The sequence below is a fragment of the Diplotaxodon limnothrissa genome, linkage group LG3 (genome assembly GCF_057381915.1).
Source record: "Diplotaxodon limnothrissa isolate DT_005_m linkage group LG3, D_limnothrissa_male_GT1.1, whole genome shotgun sequence".
NCBI classification, from domain to species: domain Eukaryota; kingdom Metazoa; phylum Chordata; class Actinopteri; order Cichliformes; family Cichlidae; genus Diplotaxodon; species Diplotaxodon limnothrissa.
Genome location: NC_140598.1, coordinates 39,090,353 through 39,105,436, shown reverse-complemented (window position 1 = coordinate 39,105,436; position 15,084 = coordinate 39,090,353). Strand labels below are relative to the sequence as shown.

Genomic DNA, 15,084 nt, shown 5'->3' with positions numbered 1-15,084 from the left:
CGTAGTCTTATGTTTGGAAAGTGCACTGTGTCATTACCACAGATCTATTTGTGCCAGAAAATATTACATTGCATTCAAATATAAAACTCCGAACATACCTTGATTTGAGAAAAATAAATCAAACAGGAATCTAGTAAATTATTAAAAATGCACCTTGGAGAATTCAAAAAAAGGATTCATACCATAAAACACAGTTTTACCACAGTTTTTGTACATGAGGTGATATCACTTTTCAAGAAAAATGTAAAGTTTTAATCTATACATCTGCTCCACTTGTGTGCTATGTAGCTTTTCTTTCTTTTCCAGACATGCCAACCAAACTCTCATCCTCGAACAGCTCTCTTTTTCAGCCAAACCATTCCCTGGTGATGTCTAACCATCTATTCTACATCAACTGTCTGACCACCAGACCCGGCTCTTTCATCTTTAAAGCATATCTTCCCTTCAATATCCTCCTCTTTCCTCTTTGCATCCTCATCCTCTATCATGGTCTCCAGCAATGGTGGAGAAAGCGCTGCACCTCCTCAGCAGTTGTAATGAGTCACTCTGACAGCTTCACCTATCATGTGGTTGTCATGGAGCTGATTTGTAACTTGGGATGTATTTTTGTGATTCATGGTATCTATTCATATGATACAAGTGTAATCATGATGGGTTGCTATTTTATTAATTTTACCTGGTTTGGAGAGACATTCTTCCATATCCTGACATCTGTGGAGCGCTATCTGGCTGTGCTTTATCCCATTACCTATGTGAGTCTGAAATATGAAAGAGGGGTCAGAATCAGAAATATCTGCATTGTCTGCATTTGGCTGCTTTGCTGTGTGGGGACAGGTCTGGTACTTAATATGGACTTTGTCCTAAACCTGATGTTTTTCCTTGTGGTGTTATGTTTCATCATCAACTCCTTCTGCAGCCTCTCTGTTCTCTACGTTTTGATCCGTCCAGGCCCAGGAGAACAGAGTTCAAACAGGGAGAGGTCAATCAAACTCAGGGCATTCTACACTATTCTGGCCATACTGGGAGCACAGGTGGTGAGGTTTGTGGGGGGTCTAGTTTGGGGTGTGGCCAACATCTCAGGAGGAGCAAATGCCTGTGTTATACATTTGTCTGATCTTTTTTTTAATGTTCCCAGCACTCTGGTTTTACCTTTGCTGTTTCTTTACAGAGAAGGCAAGTTTTTGCACTGTAAGAACAACGGCCAGTGACTCAGAATACTATATAATAAAAAGGCATCTCTCATGACAGCAACCACTTAGAATGTGCAATGTATAACTGTCACTAAAAATGTTTTAGGCCAGAAATGTTTAAACACTTTCTAGTTTGTTCCTCAAGTACTCTTTCATCACTGTAAGAGTGGCCACTGACCTGTAGGTGTAACTAGACTGCAAAGTAAAGATTTCCCATCGATTTCACACAATGAACACATGTCTACATGATCTACATTGTTTGCTGTTCATATCTAATTACAGTGAATTATAATAGTGGAGATCAGACATGAACTGGGAGAAAAACCAGGGAAAGACAGTAAATGGCCTCTAACACCATTTGCATGAGTCACCTGCCCTGCCCAGTAAATTAAACCATTGCCACCAGTATATAGGTACTACATGGTATGACAAGGTATTGTTGCATTTGTATTTTTAAGAGCTGCCGTCATTAATTTATATTTTAAAATCTTTTTAGTTTTTTGTAATCACTAATTTTATATATACAGTTAAAGAATGATAATTATGATTCAGTGGAATGATGACATCCATGGTGGTTGCCTTTAACATAAATGGTAGGTTTTGAAAATGCTACTATTTTCTTTGCTCTGTTGAATAATGTATTTTCTGTTAATATCTTACTCATGATTACACAACAAAGAAACATAGTTTCCATAGATGTGCATGATTTGTAACAGTTTTGAACATGTTAACTTAAAAAATTAAATAAAAAAATACAGTCAGTAAAATGTAAGTATTATTGTGATGTATCACCACATTGCACTTCCTTTTAATCACAGGTATGATTAAAAGGAAGTCAATACCCACAGAAACATTTTTGGTTCTTCAATGTCAGCATCATCCAAAGTATATGCCACTTGAATTTGGGAAATTTCTTAAACCAATTTACTGAAGGTATCAGTGTTTTGAAAAACATGCCTGTGTAGCCCATATCAACTACTCCCTGTCACATGACCCACGTCAGCTAATTTGTGGTCCCTCTTCTGATTGGCTCCTAATCTACCACTGATTGGCACTTTTGGGTATATCCTCTGCTGGTTTGGTGTCTACACAGATGATTTAAACCTATCATTAGTAGGGGGGCTTTTCTTTTGATTTACATCATATGGACAGATCTTGTTTCATGCTCTGACCTGTGTAGAGCGCTACTTGGCTGTAGTTCATCCCATCACCTATGTGAACCTGAGAAATGAAAGAGGAATAAGAATAAAGAACATAAGCATTGACTGTGTCTGGCTTATTTGTTTTGCAGGGACATGCTTGGTCATGGTGGAGGACTTATTCATTATTGGAAGTTTCTGCTTAGTGATATTATCTTTACCCATTGTCTCCTTATGCAGCCTTTCTGTTCTCTGTGTTTTATTTCATCCAGGGCCAGACAAACAGGGGTGGAACAGGGAAAGGGTTAACCAGTCTGGCTTCACCTCTACTGAGAAGGAAAGATTCACTTATTGGCTTCATCCTGGGCTCTCATGTTAAAATGCTTAACTTTACTGCAGTACTTGAGTGTTCTATTAATTCTAGCAAATTTTGGAGTCAGTCTCAGACAACAGATTTGGCAGATCAATGCTAGCCCATGTCAGCTGAGCTCATTCCCTTCTGTAACACTCACATGGAGTATGGTGCTTAAGCTGCTTCAGCCAATTTGTGGTGCTACAGCAAACCACTTTGTTAACCAAATCTCCATCTTAGTGCCTCCACCACATTATATGTCTGTGTCATGGCTAAAGTGGAATTGCATGATCCATTATGCAATTCCAAGGTCTGGAAACCATCTAGCAACATGCAAACTAACCTGCTTTTAGCTATTATGCACCTACAACACCGTATGAAAACATTCTGTGATTTTAATTTTAACAATAACATCCATTCAATTTACTTGAATTCAGTTTTTTATATACCACTAAATCACAACAACAGTTGCCTCAATGTGCTTTATATTGTAAGTTAAAGAGGTTACAAGAAGAAAAATGGGAAGGAAAAACACCCTTTTAACAGGAAGAATCCTCCAGCAAAACCAGGCTCAGGGAAGTTCAGGCCATGTGTTATGTGACCTGGGGGTGAGGGGAGAAGACAGGATGAAGAAACGCCATGATGTTGATATTCACAAAAGTTGAGTGATACATTTCTTCTTCAATGAATAATCATGATTAAACTAATATTTAGCATAGTTTAAAATTTCATTTATATCAATTTAAAATCTTTACTTATTTTTTGAGAAACATATTTTTGCAAAACAGTATAAATTTCCATTGATGAATTCAAACAAACAACAGATATGTAAAGCATCAGTGTTCAATTTTGTCATTTACCGAACACAACTAAACACATGCAACCCTGAATGGCTCCATAATTCAGGACTCTTTGCCTATCTAACCCTCACAGAATAAACGCTGGTCATATATTGCTAAGTTAAAAAAAACAGAGTAATTGGAGTAATTGGTTTAAATGTTTTGCCGTTTAGAACATGTTGTTTTAATTTAGCTTTAATTCACTTAAAAAGTGGTTGATGGTTAATAATGAAAAAAAAAATTAGTCATTCAAGTGGTGTAATAAAATAAAAAAAATAAAATAAAATTGTGTTGTGTATATGTTGATGAAGTCCGATTGTGCTTTAGTAATGGTTTCTTTATTAGGTATGTCTTTGCCAATTTGTTGGTCAGTTTGTCATTGTCACACTTTGTTTTGATGCAAATCAACTGTATTAGTGGACAGACAGGTGAAGTGGGACTGCAATATATAGCCAGTAGTGTACATTAGGATCAACTACTCAAGAATCCACAGAGGACAAATAAAGAGGGAGAAGGCTAAAAAACACTAATAAGGTTGGTGTTGTTTTACTTAATGTTAAATGCTCATTAACACTGATCACTGAACTGAAGTGACAAGAAAGCTTCAAAATTCACTTATTATCTGAAATATTAAAGGCAGACTGCAGAGAGTTTACATGATAAAACACTCACTGTGGTTTGCCTGATATTTATTATTATTAGGGCCTGGGCACTTACACTGTTTAAGCCCTAGTTTATGTAATTTTAATATTATTATTATTACAGTTACAGCAAACTGGGAACAACATGTTTGTTTTAAATATCTATCGATCTATCTATCGATCTGATCTGATCTGCGTTCAATTACTCTGCCTAGGCTTCATTGTCGAGCGCAGATCCATTGAGCACAGCCCATATGCATTCACTCAAGTTAGTATGGCAACTGCCTCAATGCCACCCAAAATTGAACCTCATTCACCGTCATTCAGATCTGGCGTTTGGAACTATTTTGGTTTTCATGTGAAGTATGACCCTACTTAAGCCTGTCGTGGACAAAGTACAACAGTATGTCGGATGTGCTACGCAATGTTCAATTACATCGGTCGGAACACAACAAATACCACGGCACATTTACACCGACATCACGTTGGTGCAAAGACAAGTGGAAGCAGACAAAAACAACAACAAGCACGCATGCAACAAACTTTACCCGAGTCATTTAGACAGCCGTTAGCACATGAATCTAAGAGGGCAAAAGAGGTAGACAGGGCAATTACTACTTTTATTGCTGTCGACAAAATAGCTTTTATTTTGGAAAGAGCCATTTCTCTGTAATAAACTTTTCCACAGATGGGTGATTTCTCCATCACATACATTTTTTTTTTATTAGTTTGTTGTTTAAAAACTGTACTTTTGAGTTAAAAGAAATATTTATAATTTAATAACTTAAAAAAAGGCATGAACATTTTTTTGTATCAAAAAAATATCAAACCGTGACACCAAAGTATTAAAACGAACCAAACTGAATTTTGTCTATTGTGTGTGTATATATATATATATATATATATATATATATATATATATATATATATATATATATATATATATATATATATATATATATATATATATATATATATATATATATATAGCAGACACTCCTGCAGATAGAAAACATTCCATGGGAATCAGCACAGGGAGGAATATTAGGAAAACTCCCAGATAAGGTGGGTCTTGTTTATAACTTTCAGTTATAGCTTTATTTCGAATACACAGTAGTATTCACCAGTTTGCATCTGGTTAACTTTTCAAATTGTATAACGCTGACACCTTTTTAAAGCAATGTCAAAAAACAGTGTTGTGTTTATGTTTCATTTACATACTAAAAATGTTAAATTTGATAATGTAACAACATTATCCTAACTTTGGTATCAAATTAGTACTAATTAGTAAATAAATGAGTATATAATACATTGTATTTACACAGTTTGATAATTCAACAACAAAAGAAGTCTGTGTGGTTTGGTAAATTTGTGACCACAGCTGATCTCGCAGGCTACTAAATAATGCCTTTGCATTCACTAGGGTCCAGGGTATAATTAGCCATTTTTAACCACTTTAACCATTTTACCTCTACATTTCAACTTTAAAAACTATTTACTTTGCCTTGTGTCACAAATCTCTCGCATCTTAAAAATTGCTCTCTCTTTTTCTGCTGTCTTTCTTTCTCTCTCTCTCTCTCTCTCTCTCTCTCTCTCTCTCTCTCTCTCTCTCTCACACCATCACTCCTATGTCATCTCATGTTGCCATATCATTTTTTGATTGGTCGACATTGTACATTTTTCCACCAACACGAAAGGGCGGGTTTTTTTGTTTTGTTCTGTTTTTTAATTTTTTGGTCATAAGCAGAGAGTGCTTACTAGCGCTGTAATTAGACGTTAAACGTGATGAAACTATTTAGGAAAAAAACATGTTTATATTGTTTATCATGACTCTGGTTTTCCGTGGCTTATCAACACAATTTAAAAACTGGTATATATCACCTTGTTGCTTTGTCATCTTGATGTTGTAATGTGATTGGCTTACCACGACTACTTTATTTTTCCTCAGCCAAACAGCAGAACTCATGCGATTGTTTTGCCCTCTTAGCTCCAGGTGTTGTGCCAGAAAGTGATTGCTGTCCGCGGGAGTGTGCACACCTGCTTACGATAGGAATAGTAATTAGTTAGATTAATCGTTACTGAAAACAGTAAAGCCATTAGTAACGCCCTTACTTGTAACACCGTTATTCCCATCACTGTTGATAACTATGAAGGAAGCAGAATGGAGACGGAAGATCAGGCCTACTATTGTGATATAGTCATTTTAAAACCTCAGAACCAGCTGAGCTGCGAATAAGTAGATTAACATCTCCTGTTTCAAAACATCTTGTTACCACTAGACAAGTCATATGGTAAAGTTGTTTGCCAACCTCTTCAGCCCCAAGGGCTTTTCTGAGCTTCCTACTCAAAAATGAAATACCCACAATTAATTTCTCAATTATTTCTCTGCAATTACAAACTCTGTGTATACAACTGTGTATAAGATCTTGGTATCATAATAAAGCTAACACTTGTAACATTTCATCAGAGGTGGCCCATGCAGAGGTTTCTGTGTATACCACACATGTCGGGACTTATATTTCTGACCCTGTGTTTTAAACGATTAAACATGATCTCCTTTCTTTTGCCCCCGGTACCGGGGGTGTGGGGCCAATCAGGTTAATAAAACAGTTGAGATAAATATATAAATTGAAGCAGGAATCTTTACCCTGCTGGAAAGATCTCCAGGCTTGCTTAGACAAAAAGCCTACTCCTTTTACAACAAAGCTAGATCTTCCTGGGCCACTCCTTATATTTTAAGATGAGCTATATCAGAATTAATGACAGTAGCAAAGATGACATCCTTCTCCTATGATAACTTTACTGAGAAGTTAATTAAAATGTGATTGTGATATATTTTGTCTCTTTCAGATATGTCATCAGACTTCTTGTTTAACGATTCCCTTCTTCATGCATACCTTTCGTCAATCAATTCCACTGTTTCTTTACCCATAAATTGCTTTCTCTCTACACCAAGTTCCTTAATCTTCACCGCGTTCATGATCACCAACATCTTCCTCCTCCTCCCTCTTGGCACTCTCATCCTGTATCGTGGTATCGAACAATCGTGGCATAACAGCTCTGCTTCCTCGCCAGCAACAATAAGACATTCTGACACCTTCATCTACCACGTGGTCATCCTCATGCTTATTGGTGTTTTTGGGTGTGTCCTCTGCTGTTCTGGTATCTACAGTGTCCAATCCAACACTTTAGAAGTGGGGTTTACTATTTATTCTTTCACCTGCATTGGAGACATTTTATTTCACATTCTGACCTGTGTGGAGCGCTACCTGGCTGTTGTTCACCCCATCATCTACCTGAGCCTGAGAAATGAAAAAGGGATCATGATTAGAAATATCAGCATTGGCTGCATCTGGCTGCTTTCATTTGGAGGGATGGGTTTCATGATGATTAAAGAACTTGTTGTTAGTTTGAATTTCTTCATTATAACTTTATCTCTAACAGTCATCTCCTTCTGCAGCCTTTCTGTTCTGTGTATTTTGATTCGTCCAGGCCCAGGGGAACAGGGTGTAAAAAGAGAGAGGGTTGACCAATCAAAGCTGAGGGCATTCTACACCATGGTGGTTATACTTGGAATTCTTCTGTTGAGGTTTGCCTGGGATCTTTGTTGGGTTTTTCTCTATGTGTCCAGTGAAGGCCTTTATTGTCTGTCAGCAGCATGTAGTATATGGTTTAATTTGCCCTGCACTCTGGTATTACCAGTATTGTTTCTACAAAGAGGAAGGACATTTGTGTGTTTCAAGAACAGCATCCAGTGAGGGGCGAATATAATTTGATTTCATTATGATTTAATTTATTTATTTTTCCCATGTAATGTTAAAATAAGTCTAGCTCTACCTTACTTGACCATAATCTCACTATAGTAAAGTTTGCCCAGGCTCATAGAAAACAGGTCTGCCCCGGATTGCATTTATTGTTATACTGCTATGGTAGCCAAAGTTTCCAATTCAGGTTTGACAGGTTTGTGAGTGTACACTTTATCCAAAACCTAGTGAGGGTTTACTCATGTTTACTACTGGGTGACTGTAGCTCAGGCTTGGTTTCAACGTAACTTTTTTCTTTCATGAGTTATTTACAAGTTTCTGACCACTTATAAAATGTGTTCAATGTGCTGCCCATTGTGTTGGATTGTCAATGCAACCCTTTTCTCCCACTCTTCACACACTGATAGCAACACCGCAGGAGAAATGCCAGCACAGGCATCCAGTATCTGTAGTTTCAGGTGCTGCACATCTCGTATCTTCACACCATAGACAATTGCCTTCAGATGACTCCAAAGATAAAAGTCTAAGGGGGTCAGATCGGGAGATCTTGGGGGCCATTCAACTTGCCCACGACGACCAATCCAGTTTCCAACTGTTCATCTAGGAATGCTCGGACCTGGCACCCATAATTTGGTGGTGCACCATCTTGCTGGAAAAACTCAGGGAACCTGCCAGCTTCAGTGCATAAAGAGGGAAACACATCATCATGTAGCAATTTCAAATATCCAGTGGCCTTGAGGTTTCCATTGATGAAGAATGTTGTATAGAGCACAGAGTAATGTGGGAGAGTAGAAAAGCGCTATATAAGAATCAGTCTGTTCACTGTCTGAGTAGAGTTTGGTTGTTATGTTCCAGCAAATGTTGTTATTATATGACTTGATTAAGGTACGCATTACGCTGACATCTGGGGCCAGAGCTGAAGCTGTTCTGGGCCAGCAGCATGTCTGCAACTGGCCTTGTGTGGGCCACCAAAGGGCCGTCATTCTTTGCAGTGTGTAGGCCATGTGTAAGCACATTGTGTGGGCCAGATCCGGGCCATACCATTTTGCTATGTGGGATGCAGTCAGTACTGCACATTAGAATTACATGCTAAAGAGAGGATAAACATTGGAGAGAGAAGACTAAAAAACACTGATATGGCTGCTGTCATTTTAAATACAGATTTGCTGTTACATACTCAACAGCACTGATGACTGAACTACAGTGACAAGAAAACTGTAAAATTCACTTATTGAAGGGACACTGCAGAGATTTTACACAAGACAAGCTTACTCATTGTGGTTAGACAACTGATATTTATTTTTGTTAATTGTTTGTTAATTGTTAATTTGTTAATAGGGACCAAGCACAATTTTTCTACTCTATTCTACATCTGTTATATTAACAATGTTGTATATATAATAATACATATTAATATTGTGGGTAATATAGTGGTTAGACAGGACACCTTTGGAGCGGGAATTGCAAATTTGATTCCCACCCAGTATCCAGTAAGGGTCCTGGGTAGGGATGGGTATCGTTTAGGTTTTATCCGATACCGGTGCCAAACCGGTACTTTTGAAATGGTGCCAGTGCTTAAACAGTGCTCAAACCACTGCTTAAAGAATGAAGAACATCAACTTTGTCCAAAAACCTCTCATGTTCAGCTGTTTTTTTGTAAAAAGATAACAATGTTAACCTTTTCTGCAGCTATGGGGCATATATGGTATCACTCTTGGCTGGAAGCAGTGCTTAAACAATGGAAAAAACACAAACTTTGTCCAAAAACCTCTCATGTTTAACTGTTTTCCACTTTTTCTTTGGTCATTTTAGCCTTTTTTGGCCAGGGTGAAGGGAGTATCTGCCATCAAACAAGAGGACAGCCGCATGTAGCTATGATGATGTTTGCTAGTTCACCTTACATGCATTAATGTAATAACGTGGTTAGCCTACTCAACGTAAATTACACACTGCTGCTGCTGTCATCATCCATCATCATTTCTGCTACACTGGCAGGGCTAGGGGCCAGGACTCTCCTCTTCGTGTTTTTGGGGGATGTTGCTCCGGGTCCGATAACTGGCAACCCACCCGCAGTAGATGTGCACGGAGTGAGGTCTCGCAGCAAGCTATCAACTACGGCGCATTTCTCGGCTTTTAAAAAAAACGCTATGCGTCGCCAGGTGTTTCATCGGATTTGAGGTGTTACCTCCTTTGACAGTATCACAGTATCAGCTTAAAGCACTTGTTGCAGGCTGCTGAGTTTGCATATTTTGCTGTGAAGTACAGCCATACATTTGACCGGTCCTCCTTGGGCATTTTTAATCTGTAGCTCTGCTCTAAAAGAACGTACGTACCTGGACCCGCCTACTATCCTCGGAAACGTAAAATGATTTGCTAGAGTCTAAAGTGTATCACAGGGAAAAAAAGCACCGAAATAAAGCACCGAAATGTGCGGTGCTTTTCGGTCTGGTTACTACCGTTTATGTCAGAACCGGTGCCATCATGGCACCGGATACCGGTACCCATCCCTAGTCCTGGGTAGACTGCCCATGCTAGAAAAAAAACCTAAGCCCTGGAATGGCTTGTCTACGTCTGCAGCTCAGACACAGGCATTTCACTAGATGTTGTACTCTGTATGATTGTGTATATGACAATTAAAGGTTGTTTGTTTGTAATGCAGTTTTTTGAATCGTTAAAGCACATGCTCTAATTCATTGAATCAAATTCTCAAGCCTGCATATTATGCGTCACTCTTTTGTCAAAATAATTAAATAAATATTAAACATATAATTAAACAGTTAATATCAATAAGAATCTCAACAGGAAGCCTTGGTAAAAAACTGTATATAGTCCAAAGTGGGAGCATCATAGATACAGCATCATAAGTTGGTAGTACTGGTCATGCAAAACAGGTCTGTGGGTGTGTCACGAGCAGAGTCAGTTTATCACATTAGGAGCTCTAGAACACTTAGGAATTAACTATGTGATCCCCATCTGAATTTGGTCCATGTCTCTCTTAATAAGTTATTTATTGATTTGCATTAGACTGAGTGACTTTGTACTTAGAGAAACCCTTGATAGCAAGCATATTTGCTTACCAGGTTTGCACACATCTCCTGAAGGTTTTTGGCCCACTCCTTTATACAAAAACTCCCTTAATCTTGTACCTGATATCTTACAGTTACACCCACTTTAGAAATATGAACACATTTGGCTCCAAAGTACAAATATGGTGACAGCTAGCATTCAAAATTTCAAAAGAAGTAACCAGTAACTACTTACCAGGTCATCAAGTTTTTAAATCAACAATAAATCAAAATCTTTACCTGGTGGTGTCTTACTAGGGTTGCCAACAGTCCCTTGAAAAACATAATCGTCCCGTATTTAGAAACAAAAGTACACGACCCGTATTGAGCTGAACAGGGACGCACTTTGTCCTGTAATACAGTGAGAATCAAAAGTAGTCTATAAATGCTAATGGAATTAATGCTCTGTTTGAAAACATAATTCCCAGCCCCTCTCCTGCTCTGTGACCAATGAGCTGACAGCACACTTACGCACGAGTATGACAATTCAGATTACGCTTATCTCGTTGGTCGAGTAAAGGTTGCTTGCAGAGAAGATACCGGAAGACATCAGATGACCACAACAAGAAGCATGGCCTACAGGGAAACAAACGCCGATACCGCGGTGCAAGTCTCGGACGACAGTACACTTTCGACCAGCAATTTTTGTACCCCTCCGAGAAAGAAATAAAAAAGGCTGCAAAAATACAGGGAGGAATGGGAAAAGGAAAACACCTGGCTGGAAAAAGTGCGCGATAACACCTATAAAGCGCACTGCACTGTGCCGGCGCACTTTTTCCATAGGCCATGGTGGACTGACTGACCTCAAGCAGCATGCTTCTAATGGTGGGCACATGAACAACATGAGGGACGTGAAAGCTCGGGGAACCCTTGATCAATTTGTTGTCCACCACAGAAGCAGATATGGTATGTAAACATTGGTTTTTTTTTAAACCTTCTGGTTAAGGTTAATATGGGCATGTGCAATGAATATCAGCGCTATGTGGCCAGAAGTGTGATAATATAATTTATTTTGTGTAATAAACAACTGCAAGGATAGATGATTACAACAAATAGATGACTAATACATAAAAGTAATACATAGATTAATAATGATGATGAGTTATGATGCGTAATCATGGGAACAAGCGGGTTTACAAACAGGAGCAGCTGATTAGCATTAGAAAAGCTGAAATAATACCTCAACTGAAGCCACAAATCCCTGATGAGTTGACACAGAAGAGGCTTCTTCAGTGTCAAGGAGAGGATTTTCTCTCTTATGAAGAATAAGTGGACTGATGTGCGGAACAAATGTTCTACTGAATTAATTAGAAGTGAGCTCATTGTCAGTCTAAATTATGATATGTCTTGCTCAGAGTTTTACTCTGCAGTACTGAAAGACAAACAACTCCTAACTGCAACAAGAGCTCAAAAAACACTTGAAATGGAAAAACTAGTCTGTTTCCACATAATGTAGCATTGAGCTTTTGAGTTCATGTGTTTGTTCTTTTTTTACTTCAACTTTCGGCTACAGTCAAGGCCTTTGAGGCACATATATTGTCTTTACAGGTGTTCCACAGACTTTCTGTTTGTACTTTTCTAATTGCACTAAATGTGCACTGTTTACAAGAATGTTTTCTTTCTATTGTTTTCTATTAATTTATATAATTTTAAGTTAAGCAGGAAAGAGTTCTTTTTAATAAAGATATACCTGTGTTCTCAAAAGTTAAGCATGACAGGCTTCTGTTTAAGAAAGAGACCTTTTTTATTGTTAATTTTGTCATTTTGCACAAAAAGTTTAGCATAACAGTCTTTCGTTTGGGAAAGATGCCTATTTTATTGTGTTAATGTTGTCATTTTGCACTAAAAATAAACGGCTAAATGATCATTTGTTTCCCATGTGTTCATATCACAAAGAATATGCAACTTCAAGTCTGTTGAGTATTGCAGCATCGACAGCGATCAACTCGAAGGAAAATGACGACGGAGTCAAAAATGTCCTTAATATTTTGGGAACTTTATTCCTCATCAACATGCGGCAAAACTTTTCTCATGGGTGCCATTTTCGTTGTGGTATACTTTTTTTTTTCTTAGGGGCGTGATGACGCAGCATCCGTGCTCTTACAATGAAACAGTGCCTCCTTGTGGTGGCAACTAAAATACTGTCTCTGTTAAACCACAGTAACCATAATGCAGTTAAACACTGTACAACATGAGTACACACAATGAATATCTTAACACCCCCTCTTGTATTCAGGTTGCTGGAATCAAAGAAAAGTTGTACAATAAATGATAAACAGTTGTACAATCTCTACCACACTTCCTTTTTTCTTTTTCTCTCTTTTTTTTATTTTAAGCACCAAACATAACGTTAGCAAACTTAGCAAGTTTTAGCTTAGAAACAGGTTTGGTCATAACATCTGCAACCATTTCTTCAGTGGTGCAATATAACAGACACATTTTCTCTTCATTTACAATGGACCTTACAAAATGATATTTAATGTCCACATGTTTGCACCTCTGTCGGCTCACAGGGTTTTTAGCCAGGGCAATTGTTCCCTGGTTGTCCTCGTACACTATTGTTTGAGTGTATCTGTAGTCATCTATACCTTTCAAAAGCTCTTCTAAATATATACACTCTTGCATTGTGGAAGCCAGAGCCATATACTCTGCTTCACAGGTAGAGAGCGCCACAGTGGGCTGTTTCTTGGTCTTCCATGAAACTAAAGAACTGTTGTTACATAGACGTACACAGTAACCAGTAGTACTGCGTCTGTCGGCAGTGTCACCTGCCCAGTCAGCATCACTGTAGGCCACTAGACCCAAATTTTCATCTGTGTTTCTTCTAAAACACAACTTCTTATCTTTGGACCCTTTGAGATATCTCAACACATGTTTCACAGTTCCCCACTGTTCTTCTGTAGGCTCATGGAAATGTTGCGATAACTTTCTTACCACAAAACTCAGGTCAGGACGGGTACCTGATGCAAGGTATATAAGACTGCCTACAGCCTCTCTATACATCCTCACATCTCTTATCTTAGTAGCACCTTCTGTGTAACACAACTTCTGATCACAGGGAGTTCCTCTGGGTTTACAGTTCTGCATGTTAAACCTCATCAGTATCTTGTTGACATAGGTTTCTTGTGACATTGTTACACATCCATCAGACTGAGTGAAATCAATACCCAGAAAATGCTTAAGTCTGCCCAAGTCTTTCATCTTAAATTTGACTGAAAGCATTTCTTTCGCATTCATTACCTTTTCATTGCCAGCAGCAATTATCTGGTCGTCCACCCAGATGATCATAATCACCTTACCATCTCTTGTCTCTTTGGTATAAACACAGTGGTCTGCTGGGTTTTGCCTGAAACTGTTCGCTGTTAGGTATTCATGCAAGATCCTATTCCAGTTACGACCAGATTGTTTTAACCCATACAAGGATTTTTGTAATCTACAGACTAGCCCTTCTCCCTCTTCATAACCTTCTGGCTGATCAATGTAGATTTCATAATCAATGGGAGCGTGTAAATATGCTGTCTTCACATCCATTTGATGGAGTAACAGGTTCTCCTGCGCTGCTTTCTGTAACAAAACTCTTATGCTGGTTAAGTTGGCTGTTGGTGAGAATGTCTCTCCATAATCTATCCCCAACTGTTGGCTGTAACCTTTGGCTACGAACCTTGCCTTGTATCTGTCGTTTCCCTCAATGTCACTCTTAACGGAATAAACCCACTTCCCCCCCACTGTTTTCTTTCCCTTTGGCAAAGTGGTTAGGGTGAAAGTGTCATTTTCCCGTAACGAGTGAATTTCTTCATCCATGGCTTTGATCCAGTTCTTTGAGTTAGCTGATTCTATGGCTTCCTTAAATGTGTTTGGGACACCACACACTGCCCTGTAGCAGTAGTCTATGGTAGTGTGGATCTCATCGCTGCCACTGTTGGCAGCTACAAAGTCATTTAAATGTCCCGGTTTTCTTCTCTCCCTAAGAGGATACCTTTTGTTGACAAATCCATCACTTGTCACACTTGTCTCTTTTCGTTCACGCTCATCAGGTATACCACTTTGTGGACTTGTGTCTGTCACCTCATTGTCCTTGTCACCTTTCTCTGAAG

General features: G+C 38.5%; 2 protein-coding genes across 2 annotated transcripts; both read left to right on the top strand.

The window, feature by feature from the left end:
* The first annotated feature begins 368 nt into the window (after positions 1-368).
* On the top strand, positions 369-1,208 carry LOC146635811 (uncharacterized). The gene has a single exon (XM_085350222.1). The coding sequence runs from the start codon at positions 369-371 to the stop codon at positions 1,206-1,208; it is 840 nt and encodes a 279-aa protein (XP_085206348.1).
* A 5,931-nt stretch (positions 1,209-7,139) lies between these two features.
* On the top strand, positions 7,140-7,919 carry LOC146635810 (uncharacterized). Its single transcript, XM_085350221.1, has one exon. The coding sequence runs from the start codon at positions 7,140-7,142 to the stop codon at positions 7,917-7,919; it is 780 nt and encodes a 259-aa protein (XP_085206347.1).
* Positions 7,920-15,084: the final 7,165 nt, after the last annotated feature.